General features: G+C 42.7%; 1 protein-coding gene across 1 annotated transcript in view; it reads right to left on the bottom strand.

Annotated features, from left to right (window-relative positions):
- Window positions 1-18,493, bottom strand: part of FAM129B (family with sequence similarity 129 member B) — a 93,257-nt gene that overhangs the window by 25,309 nt on the left and 49,455 nt on the right. Inside the window, exons 3-4 of the mRNA XM_018553328.1 lie at window positions 2,676-2,806; window positions 72-200 (exon numbers count right to left, since the gene is read on the bottom strand). Coding sequence (XP_018408830.1) covers window positions 72-200; window positions 2,676-2,806 — 260 coding nt within the window. The remainder of the gene's footprint in view (window positions 1-71; window positions 201-2,675; window positions 2,807-18,493) is intronic.

Here is an 18,493-nt window from a genome sequence, read left to right as displayed (position 1 = left end):
AGGAATTAGAATTTCCTTGAGCAACTTCAGTAATCAAAGTAAGACTTTGCAGGCTGTTGCAGGACACCTACTATTTTATTCTCATACAGCACTGGGCCATAGTGATGAGGGACCACGCAGAAGCGGTTCCTCCATTTTCTGGTATCATCCACAAACTGGAACAGATTTCCAGAAAAGATCACACGGTCTTTGAGTGGTGTCTAAGAGAAAAACAAGAAAATATTTAGCATTTAGCGTCCCAATTTGTTGTTCCATTTTCCATCATAGGCCCGGCACTTCTCCCAACACATTGTAAATACAGAATAAGTTATTCTTCTCTACATTCAAAGCTCAGCAAAATGCTGGAAATATTTCTTCCTAAAAGCATACCTGGCTCTTCCAAAAGGGGACATGTCAGAACTGTGTAATATGATATTCTAAGCCCATGTCACCACTGTGATCACAGTTCAGCTGAAATATTATATACACTAGTCAACACTAAAAACAAATATGTACTCAGGAACCTGTGTGGATCACTACTCTGCTGCAGAGCCACGGTAATGCAGAGGTAGGGAGCGACACCCATGTTGGGCACTGTGCATGGGCACAGTTAGGACGCGAGCCGCTTCTGCCTCCGCATCACTCTGCCATCTTCTATATTGTGCAGGTCTGAGATGTCAAACTAACAGCTCAGTCCTGCAGATTACATTGGAAGAGCAGGTCTCCCTATGTAGATAATATTTTGAAAAAAATTGCTTTTTTAAACCTTACTTTTCATGAACTTCTTCAAATCACTTCTTCCCTAAGCAAAATGTAGTTTGTATGTAACCACTGGAGCGATTTAAATCTGTATTTCTGGCTGGTATATAGACACCAAGTATGTCAAGCCTCAAAACTGCTGCGACTACAAAGCGTTAAAAAATTGAGGGCTTCAGCTGCCATTGTGATGTGCGGGGTTCCTTGTGTGTCCCTGTGTCTTTAAGGAGGTTGGGCAGCCTCCTGGCGAACCAGTACCTAATTCATCCTTCGCTATATATGCTCCAAAATGGAGGCTCTCAGAGATTAGAGTTAGGACCACAGTACACAGAGAGGCCTTGACGACGCAATGTGCAACTAAGACCTCTGTTTTTACCCTTAGTAGTTAGACAGTGTTTTTTTTGCAGCCTGGCTGGAGAGTGTGCTGGGAAATGTTTTGCTGTTGTACTGTCTAAAGCCCTTCCATGTGCACCTTGCTTTAAAGCTGGTTATGAATTGATGAGTGCATTGCCATTCATTTTGCTTATTGTATTTGGTGCGGGACACACGGGGGGCTTCAGCTGCAGGTGTGATGTGCGGGGTTCCTTGTGTGTCCCTGTAGCTTTAAGGAGGTTGGGATATGATGAACCTGCACCCAATTCACAGTGCACCCAATTCATCCTTTGCTATAGATCCTCCAAAATAGAGGTCCAAGAGATTAGAGTTAGGGCTAGTTCACACCAACCGCAAAGCGTTCCGAAAAAATGCTGCATGCACTATTTTTTCTGACCGCACCAGACCGGAACGCAGGCAATGATGTGCCATGCGTTTCTTTGCGGGCGATCGCCCTGTGGCCGGAGGACATGGATGCGGTGTCATTGAGCTCAATGCACCGCCACACCCCTTCCCACCCCATAAAGTGAGCCAGCCAGGATGTGATCCAGTGTGGTCACCAGAATCAGGCCCGGAACGTACAGGGCTGGTGTGAACTAGCCCTCAGGACCACGCTACACAGAGGGAGCTTGACGAGGCAGTGCGGCTTCCACATATTCTGCAGAAGACATGCAACTAAGACCTCTGTTTTTACCCTTAGTAGTTAGTGTTTTTTTGCAGGTTGGTGTTGTACTGTCTAAAGCCCTTCTATGTGCACCTTGCTTTAAAGCTGGTTATGAATTGATGCGTTTGCCATTCATTTTAGTTTTATTTTAAAGCCATCAGCCTGCTGAACAAAAAACAAACTCATGGTTGCTGCTGCAGCTCGTTTTAACCACTTCTGGGCAGGAAGCAGGACACATTTCCTGAATCCTGACGTGGTTAAAACTGTGTTTGTTCATTAAAAACATAATTAAAATGTTAGCGTCGTTATAAAAAAAAGGGACAAAGATCACAAAATAAAATATGAACTTTTCACGCGTTATAAACTACTATTGTGCCTAGATGGAAGAACACATTCTGGTTACAATAATATGTTTTTAAAGGGTGATTATTATCCCATTTAGTTGTCCTTGCATTAAAAAGTTGATAACCCAAAGGCCAGCAGGTGTAATTTCTGAGCCAGCCCAGTCATAGTATGCGTGAATGTGCAAACTCTTGGCACTGCCTGGCTGTCAAACTGATCCAACGAATCTTCAATGTTTTCTGATTTAGTCATTGAAAAATATGCAGAATTTCTGACTTCACTCTGAATTTCCTGTTCTTCATGCTAGTTCTGGATGAGAGAATCAAAGACTTAAAAGCCACTGGAGCAGCATAGCAGTCAGGAAATTATCTAAAAGGAGGAAATTCTCAGAAGTTTAGACATAGCAGGCTTCCCATTTCTCTCCGTCACATATTTCCTCAAAAGGACGACTGTTCTTATTCTTCTTAGCAACCCACCAGATTATTCCTATTATGTCTAGTGAGGTATGCGACGATGAAAAAAAGCATTTTAATGACAATCAGTGATGTGAACCATCCCCTACCTTGCGATGTAGTAGCTGCGTCTGTGGTCCTCCATTCCCTTCAATCTCATAGCGTACACTATTGAACAGGGCCACTCCATACTGCTCCTCATAGATCTTCCCAAACTCTGCTAAGAGTTTCCTTGTATGCTCTGCAAAGAAAACACAATAGAAGCTGAAATAAGAACAAGTTTCCATTTTCAAAAGAAAAGCAAACTTTTTTGTTAAAAAAATATTAGATATGTACAATCAGGCCACAAACGGTCATTGATCTAAGCATTGAATGGAGATTTTACATACATGCCTGGAGTCCCAATTTAAAGTCCAATTTAAAGACACCTCAGTCTCCGTTCCTGTATTTGGTTAGAGTAGCACTACTCATCCTCTCCATGCAACAGCTTTGCCCACCATCACTGTTCATTGCCTCCAATGCTGGGTTTGAATGACACACAGTGTCAGCCAACCACTTCCTGTAAGCTCGGTCAGTCAGTGACACACCCCTCCCCTTGGGGGGGATCATCACTTAGCATGGGCTCACAATGGAATGCTGCATAGTGGGGTGTTGACAAATCACAACATGAGGGCCGTTTTTGCAGCAGTGAGTACCAGACACTGGTGATGCTGGAGTTGGGGGTCCCTCTAGCCACATGACTGGCGGAAAAAAGCTGGATTTAAACTGCATGTAAATCCAAGAACACAATTTGTTTTCTTTATTTTCCTCTGATGATCCTGCCATTACCATACTTTTTGTTCTAGGGTGACAATGCTCACTCATGTACTGTATCTATGGAGGAGCAGTATTGTCACCATAGGACAGAATGTGTGTTTTGACTATAAAACAGTAAAGGATGGACACCGACACTCCAAAGCAAGTTCAGTATGTGTCGGGGTCTCACAGGATCCCCTTCATCAGGCAAACAAGTGATGAAGGGGATCCTGTGAGACCCCGAAACATTGTTTAGAGTGTTCTACTTGCAACTAGTACATTAATAAACCCGTACTGAACTTGCTTTGGAGTGCTGGTGTCCATCATTTACTGATATTTTGTATTTTAGATTTTTAAGCCACCCGCTGACACCTGCTGCACCCACCCTCCATTTTTGGAGCAGCGGCTCTGAGTGCGATGGGTACACGGACTGTATCTTGACTATAATACACTCCCCCACCCCCCCCTTTAAACTATAGGGGTAAGGTGTTCTGCTGTCCACAGAGGTGAACCGATCAGGACTTGATACCTGCAGGATGGACAGGACGGCACTGGATTTCTGTCAGAATCAACAGATATTTCATTGCACTTATTAAAAGGCTGTAACAAAATGTTTTCAATGGTATATTAAAAACAGACCAACAAGCAAGTGGTACATAAGAGTCATTCATGGTGAGGGTTTACATACAGTTTATTATATGAATACTTCAGTTTGAAAAGTAAATTGGGTGTGGGGGTAGATGCTTGAGCTGGGCTTTAGAGCATTTGTATGCAGCTAAGAAGTGGTGGCGCAAGCAGAGCGGTACACAGACTTCAAGCTTTGACCCCTATTAAGGTCCCTCTGTTGATATGTATGACCCTTTTATTAAAAGAGAACTATGGGGTAACCTTGCTATCCCATAGTGCTCTTTAGGGTCACGGGAGGACCTATACTAACGTCCACCCGTGACCCAAAATAGACAGCGAGCTATATACTGAGAGTGCCGCAGCGGGGACGGATTGCGACAATAGTGTAGAGACCCACCCAGCTGGCTGACTGACAGCGGACTCTGCCTATCTAGAGACAGAGCTAGCTGTGCCCGCCCACTCCCCCATCTGTTCCTCCACGCAGTGCTGTAGGATCAGAGAGGAGGGGGGGTGGGGGGGATTCCAGTGGGGAGTGGTGACTGACCGTCACCGCTCTCTGCAGGGAAATGATCGGGAAGTGAGCGAGTGGAGGTATGTGTTTGCTCACTTCCCGATCTATAGAGTCGACATGTGACAGTTTCAATGCTGGCTCTAACTATGAGGAGTGTAAATCACTCACCTCATAGTTCTCCTTTAAATCCCAGTGTTATCTGCAGGGTTCTATAACTTTTTGACTCCCAGAACACTGGGAAATTGACAGTTTGGGTTCAATTAAAATGATAAACTGACAATATGAAGCCTCAAAATGGATAAACTAATCTCCGGTAGGACACAGTAGCAGGGGATATTAAACATGGCTGCAACTGGGTAAATATGGGGTGTATCCATATGTTGGCAGGGAAGGAAAGCATCACTGACACTTGTGCCCACTGTGCCAACGTCTCTAATTACATCTCAGACTAAACTGATTAATCAGTGGATGTGAGAAGCTCATAATGTGTGAGAAGCAAAGCTCACAAAGGATTAAATTTTGTCTCATGTAAGCAGAAACAGGCTAATCCTGTGAGCGGCCCGGGCTATGTGCATTGCTGGCTGATGTAATCCACATACTGGAACTGACTACAGGTGTTCTATCCCTTTTCCTGTACACTGTACTGCCCATTGCTGACATTTCTACAAATTATAAACAATACCAACTAACACTATTCTGACTCATCGCCTCCATTGTACAGCTGAAGGACTTTCAACAAAGTATATACATTAGGTCAGTGGTTCTCAACCTGTGGGTCGCGACCCAAAAGTGGGTCACGTATAAAGAGTTATGGACACCGGCACTCCAAAGTAGAAAAACGTCTTTTATTGACGCATCATGCAACAATACACTTATTGCAACGTTTCGGGGTCACACAGGATCCCCTTCATCAGGCAGAACAAGTTTTTTTACTTGTTCTGCCTGATGAAGGGGATCCTGTGTGACCCCGAAACGTTGCAATAAGTGTATTGTTGCATGATGCGTCAATAAAAGACGTTTTTCTACTTTGGAGTGCCGGTGTCCATAACTCTTTATACTTTGCCTGGACGGTGGCCATCCGTCGACTACTGATGCACCCAACCCATTCATCAAGGATTTAGCGGTAAGGAGTGCAATGGGTACACTGACTATTACCAAAAGTGGGTCACAACCCACTGTTGAAGGGGTCACGACATGCTTTGTGCTGCGCTAGGCGAGAGGCTCCTCAGCCACCCCTAGAACAGCAGTGCCAGTTCTCCGGCCGCGCCGCTAGATGGCGCTGCAGCACCGGCAGCCGAGGAGGATCAAAGAGAGGGGAGCAGGCTGGAGTGAGGGGGGTTGAATGCCGGTTTGACCACCAAAGAGCCCCACTGGCCACCAGAGAGCCCACACTGGTCGCAAGAGAGTCCCATTGAGCTCACGTGAGCCCACACAGGCTACCTGAGAGCCCACACAAATACTAGTATTGGTGCATTCCTAAATTTTACCAATGGGGGTCACCACAACCTGGCAAATGTTACCAAGGGGTCCCAGCCCTAGAAAGGTTGAGAACCACTGCTGTAGGTAAAGCACATACCCTGCCACTCCATAGACATACATACACTATGAAGATTAATTATTGGTTAAACCCACAAGCGCTTTATTCACCAACACTTTTCCTTTATCTTTGCTTGAAATGCAGAAAGTTTAGAGTTTAAGAGATACCCGTTATTAGCTGACGTAAAAAAGAACTATGGGGTAACCTTTTTATCCCATAGTTCTCTCAAGGGTCACGGGAGGACATATTCTAACGTCCTCCCGTAACCCAAAGCTCAGTATAAAGCGGGCTATTGCTCACTATATACCGAGAACGCCGCAGCCAGGACATATCCCGACAATGCTGTCGAGATCCACCCAGCTGCTTGAGTGACAGGGGGATCTGCCTATCTGGAGGCAGAGCCAGCTGTGCCCGCCCCCTCCCCGTCCGTTCCTCTAGTCAGCGCTGGAGGATCTGAGCGTGGAGGGGGGATCCCTGCGGAGAGCGGTGACTGACAGTCACCACTCACTGCAGGGAGATGATCGGAAAGTGAGGGAGCGACGGTATGTGTTCGCTCACTTCCCGATCTATTGAGCCGACGTGTGACAGTTTCATTGTCACACATCGGCTCAAGCTATTAGGTTGAGTGAAAATCACTCACCTCATAGTTTCCTTTAAGTTATTAGAAATGCAACCCCGTAGGATTTCCCTCAATTCCTTCATCAGGCTTTTTACATTTCTGAAAATGCATCTGAATCCCACATATTTATACAGACAGTTACACAGAAGAAGAGCATTCAAATGAATTATTAAAAAAATATAAAATGGAAAAGAAGATTTTCCAATCTGCTCCGTCGATTGGCTGATTGAGTGATGCCAGACGGGAAGGGTGCCAAAAGGGTCACCCGCTGTGCGATTTTCGGACGGTTCTTGTTAAATTTGCACAGTGTGTAGCCTACCTTAGGCTATAGAGATAGGGATCAGAGGGGTTATTGAGGTAATTGACTCAAAGTTCAAGGTACAATTCTCACCTCCTGGGAGGCCCTTTGAAGTGTCCAAATACTAGAGAAGTAATGACATACAACTATTAGGGAAATGCAACTAATTTTCTTGACCTAACAAATCAAAGTTTTAGTTACATTTTACTTTTAGCTGTCTCTACATTAGACCAAAAAAAGGAACAACTGAGGAGGGATTTGTTTCCTAAAGAGGGACAGTCCCTCCAAATGAGGGAGAGTTGGGAGCTATGGTATTACCATTATGCGAATCACATCAATATACAGGGGACAGTATTGGTATTAAAATATGTTTTAAAAGAAAACTAGACCTAAAAAATCAGCTGTTCATTCCTTTTATTAAGGGACCTGGCAGTGATGTCATCATTGGTGACTTGTGATTTCTGTATAAAGCTACTACCTCTGCTCACAGGACAGGCAGTGGGCTAGCCCTGTCATTTCATACTGCAGCTTTCACTTTAGCCAGAAGACAGCCTTCATTGCAGGGGACAAATAGAAATATATACACATTAAATGATTGTCCCACCGCTGAAGTGTTATTTCCAGAACCTCCGCAGCTAAATGTCAAACAGTCCCTGGCAGAAAACACTCACATTCCACTGGTGCCACTCCATGTAAATATTGATAACTATGCCTTTCCTGTGCCTTGCTGCAAACTACAGTCCGCTCAAAGGCCAAGTCCTTGTAACAAGGTCATGAAAATCTGTGAAATATTCCTAGCTGTACCCATTATTCACTAGAACACTCCAGATGTGAATGTCCACTCCCTTTACTTGCATTTCATTGCAGCTCTGAATCTGCAAACTCTAAACTGATGGAACTTCAACATCATCTACATGATGCCGTGCAATGTCCCTCTCTCAATGTGAGCAATAAAGAACACAAAGACATTTTAACTGACTGCTATTTTGCCACAACAATAGATAACTGGCAACAGTTTTTATCCATTTTCAATATATATTTTTTTGGGCCTTGCGCTGGCCATACACCTGTAGAATTTCATATGAAAAAGGAGCAAGATCATTCATCAAAGCATTCAATGGCACCAAATTCCATATGACATTTCAATTGCCATGCCATTGTGTTGAATTCTAACATTCGATTTCAGGATCAAAAGGGACTGATGTAATGATCATTTTCCAAGCACATGTGCATTACAATAATTATAGTTTTTCCAGGCTGGGAACCGCATTCACGTTTACAAATTAGCTCATTCGAGAAAAAGATTTCCATCCTTCAATTTTTCAGCTCACTATGGTCCTAAAACAATTGTCGATTTGTACCTAGTAACTTTTTGAACAAAATCCTACAGGTCTAGGCCAGCTTTAGGCGCTCAATGGCTGGAGTACATCAGATTAGGAGAAAGAGCAGAAATGCAATTGAGAACCTGCACCTCTTTTCCTGCTGACACATATATACATATACATATACATATACATATATATATATATATATATATTCATTGTGACCGATTATAAAATAACCAACACCCCCCGTGTTGTCACCCTATTTAGGTACCGGTACGTCTTCCAGCTGCTTCATTCAATGCCTCTCCTTTACCTAACCTCCAAATAATATTCCCAGTTTTTTATGTTGCATCCACTAGTATTGGAGCGCTAGCTCCCTCCATGTAACACGGCTCTGTGCGTCATTTTACTATAAATACAGGCTGAGGATAAATATAATTATTCATGTATAAATACCATCCACCATCCTCCTATGTTTCTGATAACCTAATACCTATTACTTATCTATGGAACAGTGTAGCATGGCTCATTATAACATAGTGTAAAACACCCCGCCATGACTCACATGTACTCCATTCTAAATCTAAAGTTTCTGGTATGTATAGAACTGCATAGCTGACAACATTTTAGAAGAATTTCCAGGGATGCTTTACTGTTGATTTGGTGCATCTTAAAGTGATATTAAATCTTTTTTTTAAATTATTATTATGTGACTGCATTTATATAGAAAATTTTTATTTGTAAAAAAAATCTTTCAGATCATCGTTTTCTTGTGAGTCCCTGCAGCGCTTTTGTCCCCGCCACCATGAGCTAAGTGGCTGCTGTGGAGGCACCCGTGCGTCCATAGACACACATAGCCCTGTGGCAGGCCACGCCCCTCCTCCCCACCCTCAGTGTCCTCCCCCAGAACCAGGAAGTTCAGGAAGGAGGATAGCTGCGGGGACCAGTGGCAGTGACAAGCACCGCTGACAGGTAAGTGGGGGACGGGGGTGGAGTCTAAAAGGTACTGGGCGTTTTTTTACCTTTATGCAGAGAATGCCAAAAACGCCCAAGCCTTTATTAATACTTAAAAGCAGCTCAGCCAAAAAATAATAATGGCTGATTAAAAGATTTTAAAAAAAAGCAGCATTACTGTAATACTCACCATCAATCCAGAGCTGTCCCCCACATTACTTTTCCTTCACTAGATGCCCCCAGTCTTCTGGGTTCAATGAAAGCCAATATCATTCACCCGACTTCCTCTGGATCTGGACTGTCATAGTCTCTCCTCCAATCTGTGACTTCACAGTGAAACTGAAGCATCATAGTAATGAGCTCATTGCTGTTATCCTGCTTTCTCCTCCTATCAGCATGCTCATTGTCAGCACAAGAACGGATTGGCTCCTTGTCCTGTTTCTCCCTCTACCAGTCTCACCTCTGCTGTACAGTGACTGCAAGTGGCCAAGTCAAATTTATATTTTTTTAAGTTTATGAATGTAATTACATTTATACATTGATATTATTATATACTGTACAGAGCTAAATCAATTATCATTTATAGTTTAATGGTAATATTAATACTACTATGGTTTTTGTTATTCAGAAGCCCAAATGCAAATTGAATTTCCACTTTCTGCAGATTTATCAATCAAACAAGTACGGATTCAGTCACACAGCAATGGTGTATCTGGTTAATTCAAACCTTTCCTTGGTGCATTACACCAACTTCAAGATCTTGAAGCGTCAGCACTTACATCTGTATGACACATGCAGCTTGTAATGGTGCCACACCCCAGGAATCGCTGGCTTGGCCTTGAAAGAACAGTCACATAGCCATGTGTTGCTGTTTAAGTGACAGAAGCAATAAGACTAGAGATGATCTATACATATGGTGCTATAGATCTTTACATATGGTTCTATAGACTTAACAGTATGTTCACCCAACCCAGCTGGTGATGGCTAGATCAAGCAATAGGTTTATGTTTGTAGCCCCCCTGGTGTCTCCTGGCTGATCACCTTGGGGGGCAATGGAATAGATTTTTCCAGGCAAACGCTATTGTCCACTGACTCGAGCTCAGATGAGAGTTGGCAAAGGACCCCTGTGCAAATAGGTCAAAGTGGCAGGGGAAAAGGGACCCAACACCTTCCCCATTCATATTTTATGTAAATGGACCCCAGTGATCATGCATCTGCACAAATTAAGTCTGCCCCTGGCTCGGGAAATCCGTTCTGAATAAGCATGAACAATAACATCAGTCCAATGTGCATGGATTGTACAACAGCCCACATCATGAATGCATGTAAAAACAAGGTAGAAAGTTCCGGAGTCAAACAGGTTCTGACATCACAAGTGCTTATAGTTGCCCCCTAGGTTAGCCCAAAACAGAATAATCTTCATGGTCAGCCTGTTCCATACAATAACCTACATGAGCTCACTGCAGGAACGTTAACAACTTTGTAATACAACATACAGAACACAAGGTGACTTGCACTCACTGTGGAGGTCAAACCTTGCCTGAGGAAATCTCCACCTTTCTCTAGGTAATCTGGATAATCAAATTTTCTGCCTGAAGCACAAAAAACTGCACGCATAGGTTTCTAAATGACAGTACAATTGTAAATGGTCACAGGTCGGTTACTATTAAAGGGCCATATACTGTATATACCAGGCACACAGCCCACAGGTTTATATGTGAAGAATTGTACACAAGTACACTAAAGCTGTTACGTAGGATTTGGCCAAAATCTGATGAGCATGTCGCCCCCTCCCGTTTGAAAAACGTTGACTTTTCAGGCGACTTTTGTCAAACTAGAAGGTCCATACATTTTCGGCGAATAGTTATTGCAGACAATCAGTTACTGATCGGTGGGGCACACCCACCGATCAAGGACTACAATAGACGGGGTGGTTGATGGTGGACCATACACTGGGAAACGGCAGCATAACCCATAGCAACCAATCCCAAATCTTTTACGGATACGACTGAAGCAAATAAAATCTCGCTGCACAGTTCACATTGGTTTTTTTTGGTTTGGATATACCGTAGTCCAAAAGTGTTTAAGCCACAACACTGCTTGAGATTTCAGTGCAGCAGAAGCACTGTGTTGTCAGCTCAAACAGAAGGTTTGTAGCAGTTAAAAAGACTTTGTAGCAGAAGACCAGCTTTAGTTATGAGCAGATACATAAAACATGAAATCAAAAAGGTGCCACTGAACTGCAAACACTTTCCAGAACACGTATGCATATATTGGACAAAAATGATTTGGTTTCGATCTAGACGGAATCAGATCCATCTAATAACGGATCACGCTTCGTTCTTTATAAAGAGCAGCTTAAGCATCACAATTGTCAGGAACACATTCTGAGACGAAGAATAAAAAGGTCTGGAGCGAGGTCTTCATTGACACCCACACAAGTACGCAAACACAGAAACAAAAACAGCATCCTCAGATGCCTTCTGTGGCGTTACATATGGAAGACAGACTGAAGCTTCAAAAGAAAGAAAAAAAACTCCCCCCCCCATCCAGGCCTCATATAAGTTATGGTGACAAGCATTAAAAGGGCCCTACCACAAAATAAATTCCTTCTATACACAATGCACAAATGTCATCCATCATATATAGAATGTGTAGGCAGAGGAGAGTCAATCTCTGATATGAGCTCATGTGATGGATCATGTGTTGTGTGCACACTCATAATTGTTGCATGTTCTAATATTCTAATATTCTGATTGTTCTAAATCAGAGAATGGATCTCCACGCATATAAAAAAGGATCAAATCCAACCAAGAAACAGACAGTCCAGCCACTTCCTGACCTTTCATTGCACCACTAAAGGTAAAGTAGTATAAGTTTGGTCAGATAATTGCCCCAGACTGTAATGGAGCAGCAGCTCACTGATAAGGGCATCTCTCTGCTCCAGGTTTACAATCAGCAATCTCTCTGTGTAAAGATTCCCATACACCTTATGAATATCGGCCGATTTTCGTATGCAATCGCGGTTTCGTCTGATATTCATAAGGTTGATGGGCAGGTGTACAACCGCAAATACTGTACAATCGATCGACTTTTGACTAACCAGGTTAGAAAACTTTGGTCGATCGTATGATTTTCACAAGGTTGGTGGCGTTTCCGTACGTCAAAAATTCGTACGAGTTACACTGCACATGCGCAGATGAAAATATGTGCGGTCGATTAGTGTAATTCGCCCAGGTGCTTTTTAATTACCGCTGATCCAACCTTGCGATAATCGGGGCAGGATGGGGCCGCCGTACAAAAATCGCACGACGGTTCGATCATCGGACTAAAAGTTTTGTCCAATGATCGCAAGGTGTATGGGCAGCTTTATACCTACGACAGTACAATCAGAGCACCTTCATTTTCCAGTCCTGCTGCACAGGGATTACTGGAGGCTGATGTAACGACAGACTGGGGGCCCATTCACACTGGTCCGATGCATTAACAGCACTGGAGGTGCTTTGCGATTTGTTTAAATGGCATCCCAAGTGCAACTCCCGCCCGCAATGCGATCGATCGCACCACAACGTGCGATACCACAATACTTTGTGGTGCAATTATATACATAATACACCTTGTGGTGCAATATAATACATAAGTGGATAAAATGTGTTTTTTATATCTTCCTATATCTCTGCTTTAAAACGCCTAAAGGAATCTGGTGGTGAGATCTGTGTGTTCATGTTCCCAGCTCTGCTCACTCGCTTCAGCTATTATAAGGGGCCCCTATATCCCTGTCTTTTTTTTTTAAATCTATATTGAGGTTTCGCTGTAGAATTTTCCAACAATGTAGAAAAAAAGACAAGAACAGTGGAAACAGGGCAAAGTAGTCATACGGGCAAAGTATATACAGTTCTAGCAAGCAGAACATGTATGCAAAATGACATAGACCTACACAACAGATTGTTCTGTTTAATTTAGCAGGGGCCTCTAAGGGTACCTTCCCACCGAGGCTGCAAAGTTATCTGCATTATATCAGTAATAAAACGATCCAGTCTGCCTCATAAAGAAATACTGCTCATTCTGGACTGTCACAAGTGTGTAGAAGGACCCTGGAACTCAAAGAAAAGAGGGGAAGGAAAAGAAACAGAAAAGGGGTGTTGACGTTACTTCTATGAAGCTATGCTGCGTTGAAGACAATATTAGGAGGAACTGTATATATTGTATATAACTGTATATATTGGTGTGCACGGGTACTTAAATGAGCGGTTTTAATTGTTTCTATTTTTTCGGACCTGTATAAAAAAAAAGTTTGTCCAACCTCTTGAATTGGTACATCACTGGCAACTTGTCCAATTGAAGTTGAATTTTTAATTAATTTTATATTATGGTAAATGAAGAAGCAGTGGGAACAACCTTTCTGTAGCGAGAGGTGTAGATCTCTCCAAGGTGAAATGTGAGATAAAAGATTCTAGTAGGTTGGAACAATCCGTTCATGGAGGGGTTAATATTAGGCCAATAAATGCTTTTCATTGCTTAAAAAAACTCAACAAATTGCGATGGATTCCTTTTTAATTTATTTGCCATCAATGGAAAAAAGCCTTTTACCACACGTGCCTCACTTGCTTATTGATTAAGCTGAGACCCATCCCTGCAGTGCACAGCATGAGCAAATTTCTCAGCAACCATCATTTCAGGATGAGAGCTTCCAGACTGGCAAATAACTCCATGGAAAGGATGAGAAATCTGCCCACCATGAACTGAGCAATCTCAGTGCCAAGACGATATCACCAAGACAGTGAAGGATCAGGCCAATTTGCATGAAGATTTAGCTCTTTTGCAGTTCCATGGTGATTTCCATTGGACCATTGCAGTCATTGAAGTGGCCCAATTGCTGCAAAAGGTGGTTAAAAAAGGGATCATCGATAGCTCTTATTGGGCCGTTCGTGACTAGCCTTACAAATTAATTCAGCACAACGGCGGGTGAAGCTTCTGCACAAAACAAGGATACAATGCAGTCTTAGTTCAATTTATCTGGTGGGTAATGTGGGACCCCCGTATTACCATGAAAATTGAGCTTCCGAGATAAATTGTCCATGTTGTGATGTCTCTGTGCAAAAACAAGTCTTACAAACTGTCAAGTACTGGTTATCTACTCCTACAACGCCTCTACACAGTGCACACCTAACCTGATCTGCACTAGCAATGCTGGAATTAAGCAATTGCTTTTCTAATCTTGGACCATGTAAGCCCATTCTAAGTTCAGTAAAATCATGAAAGACCTTGAGATATCACAAGGATGTACAGGAAATGGATCCTTTAAATGTACAATCGGTTATATATATATTATACACCAGTCAGCAGCCTAAAAATCTCAAAATGGATTACTTACTTTCACTGAAACCACAACATGTAACAAAATAAACATTGTAAACCAACCAAGCGTTTGCTGATGTCATGTGCAGATAGCAAAACCAAAGAGGTTTAGGGAAGAAACTGAAGTGAATAGTTCCATCTATAGTTCTATGTAATGTTGGAGCTATGAGAAAAACAAAGGTCTACCAGTGCACCCTCAAAAGTATTACACAGTATGGGGATCACACTGATGTCAGCGAGTCATATGGGCAGGGAAATGTGAACTATTCCTTAAAATGTCATTACCCCCAAAAACACACAGTACAATGGGGCATCTATGTCAAAAGAATCAGATTGCTCCCACAAAGAAGAAACAGAAGCTTTTGTGTATGGTTGATCACTATTATATATCTGATATTTTTAACTTTTAGAAACCGTAGTTGACTAAATCGTCCGCCAACTTCTTTAGGCTTATTCGCTAAAGTCATTAAAATGATTATCAGCAGATTTTCTATGCTCAGATGGAAAAAGTGGAACAGATTCCTCCATCTACGCTAAATTGTGTGGATGGAGGAATCTCCCACCGGGCCAAGCTTCAGTATCTTGCTAGACTGCCCAGCTGGCTCTCAAAATATCTGAACAACGCCTGCATCCAATCAGAATGATCAGGTATTTTGACAGCCAGCGGGGTCAACCAGCAAGATACAGAAGCTTGGCCCATTGGGAGATTCCACCATCCATGCAGTTTAGCATAGATGGAGGAATCTGTTGCACTTTTTCTATCTGAGCATAGAAAATCTGCAGACAATCTATAGGTGTATAGCCAACTTTAGACTCATTAGATCTCCCAAGACTTCCATCGGGGAGATAAAAAATAATTAAAAAATAAAGACGGTTTTTCTACAGCCTGAACCATCATCTAGCTCTGAGCATTTTGTGGATCACATAATATGTAGCTTTAGAAACTCTTACTATGGCCATCTATAGGACTAAACGTAGACGGACTGAGAATTCATCCACAATAGCCAAATAACAGATATTTTTAGCAATGTATTTCTTGGCTGAACACAATCTGAACAGACAGGCCAGACAGCTAATGGAATAAGAACACAAACATTCAAAGTATTTTTTCCTGTCGTTTTACTTTTTGAAATGGCAACATTTAACTTGTTTGTACAAGCATCATTACAATCATTACAACAAACAAAAACAAAGAAGTGGGAACACAATAAACCAGGGATGTTCAGATACCAAGTACAGTACTCAGTACAAGTTCAGATACTTTTCAGCTCCAAGACTAGACTAGAGAAAAATACAAAAGTTAGGAGGCAGCTGTCATTTGTAAGGAGCACACGGAGCTCCTGGGATTTGTACATCTCTGTTTTACTGTATGATTTTTTTTAGGGATGCACAGATACTTTTTGAGTACCAGTGCAGATACTTGGTATTTTCATGAGAACTACCAGGGTTGCAGCGGTTGCAGCTGGGACCTGGCTCTGGTGTTCCACCACTGTCCTGAAATCATTAGTCTGTATTGTTTTAGAAAAACTGTCACATGACAAACAAAAATGTATCAGTACTCGTACTTGTAAGTACTCGGCAAATACCAGTACTCGTACTCGCAAAACTGGTATCTGTGCATCCCTTTATTTATATTTATAAAAACAAAATCGTACATTAAAACAGAGATGCACAAATCCCAGGAGCTCCGTGTGCTCCTTACAAATGACAGCTGCCTCCTAATTTTTGAATTTTTCTCTAGTCTAGTCTTGGAGTTCGAAAGTATCAGTACATGTATTCGTACTTGTACCGAGTACTGTACTTGGTATCTGTGCAACCCTAATTTTTTTGTTAAAAATATATATAAGAGATGCCGATACCATTTTTCCAAGCACAAGTACTGATACATTTTTGTTTGTCATGTGACAGTTTTTCTAAAACAATACAGACTAATGATATCAGCGGAGTGCCAGGCCCAGGTCCCAGCTGCAACCGCTGCAACCCTGGTAGTTCTCATGAAAATGCCAAGTATCGGCACTGGTATCTGAACTGGTATCTGGACATCCCTACAATAAACTGTAAATTTATTCCCGATACTGAAATGCTGGAAAGTGGACAATGGAGTTTAAGGGCCTATTCATACCTTTGTGATAATACGACCCAAGACCCCAGTTTTAAAAGTGGCAACACCTACTTTATGCACATGGACGATTATTTTACATGGCACACCAAAACACGTATACAGTAGAATAGAACACGCCTGTTCTACAGCACAACCCACAGATGCCAATGTTCTGTGCATTGTGGTGTGCTGCATTATCTAATCTACTATAGGTGACACACACAGAGCCTACAAGTTCTGACTCTTGTAAGAAAGACTGCTAAGAATAGGCAGGGCCTCCACCTCTGGCAGGGAGGTATGGGTTTGTAGCTTGGGTAAAGTCAGGGAGTACAGTCTAGGGCAGTGTTTCTCAACCAGGGTGCCTTCTGGCTTCCTCAGGGTTACCCTGAAATTCTCAGACAGCGTCATGCCTCTGACACGAAAAAGAGAGGGACTCTAATATGAAGGGAGGCTCTTATGTGTAAGGTGGCACTCCGATTCCGTTTACATTTTAGACTGGGTCACCTCAAGATTTTGTTTACTTTAAACGGTGCCATGGCTGAAAAAAAGGGTTGAGAAAATGCTGGTCTAGGCAGCCCATAACTTCCTATACAGTAAAAAGAAGTTAAAAGGTAGAAGTAGACTGAGTCTTGTTATTCCTATGGAACGGAGGGTAAGCCTATACCTGGGGAGCAAAGACACAAGACCGGACCGGTTCAGTCCGGACACGGGTGGTGGCCTGGTAAAGGCGGGTCTGCAAGCTGCTGTTGGTGGTGTGATGGACGACTTGGGTTGGCGTGTTCGGACGGACCTCTGACAGACTAGACCTTGAACCACTGGAAGCTGAAGGGTCCCTCTTCGTAAGTAAATGTGTGTTTCCTGATGTGGCCTGAAGGTTGTTGAGTGAGGAGTTGAAGTGATGTTACCGGGGTCTTGGACCATCCAAATCGCTGGAAGCAACGCACTGGGCCCAGGGGGACTCTGAGGCTTAGATGAGATGCCACTAGGGGGGCCCTACAAGTTTGTCTGCCAGCATTTTTTGGATTGTAAGAGGAAGAAGTCGGAGAATCCAGAGGAAACCCACCAGACATGACGAGAACAGAAAAACTCTACTCAAACCCAGGAAACCACAGCGGCGTGGACCAGCAAACAGCAGAATTCAATCCTTTTCTTATTCTAATGAAGAACTATTTCTGTTAAATGCAGCTAGTGGAAGTACCTGAAATGTGCTTCATATCAGCCTCCTTTATTCCTTTGACTGCGAAGGAGAGCCAGTACTAGCAGCCAGCCAGGCTCTGTTACAGTGCACATATCCTGACAGCATAACGAGTGTGATCTCATTGGTGTGCCGCTGCTCCCTTCCTGCCCTATCAGCATCCTCAGTCTGATAATGTGTCCTTGTCCTGCTATAATGCTATAAATGCGCTGGAGTTACAGGACCAGGTTGCTATTTGGCGGGATTGGCTGGATCAGAAATTTACAAATCCCTTGGCACGTAAAACAGTATTTGCATGTGATTTTGTAGTGCCTATTTAACGGTTTACTTGCAGTTCTGCTTTAACTTATTACTTTGAAAATATCTTGTAACAGAAAATGAGAAAAAGTGCAAATAAGAACAAGAGGTATTAAAGCTGAGTGCAGGACACAAAACTTTCATTTGAATATACTAATCGATAGCCACCAAGGATGTAAATCCCCTTTGTGCGATTCAAATGCCTTTGGAAACCCAGTTATTACCTAGTAACAGTTGCAGTGACATTATTGCTGTACTGTACATAACCTCTGCAAAGAGCAGACATGTGGGAGGGACCCAACAGACCCCAC

Source organism: Nanorana parkeri, unplaced genomic scaffold, assembly GCF_000935625.1.
Source record: "Nanorana parkeri isolate BGI_ZX_2015 unplaced genomic scaffold, ASM93562v1 scaffold116, whole genome shotgun sequence".
NCBI lineage: Eukaryota > Metazoa > Chordata > Amphibia > Anura > Dicroglossidae > Nanorana > Nanorana parkeri.
The sequence above is the reverse complement of the archived record's forward strand: the minus strand, read 5'-3'. Positions and strand labels throughout refer to the sequence as shown.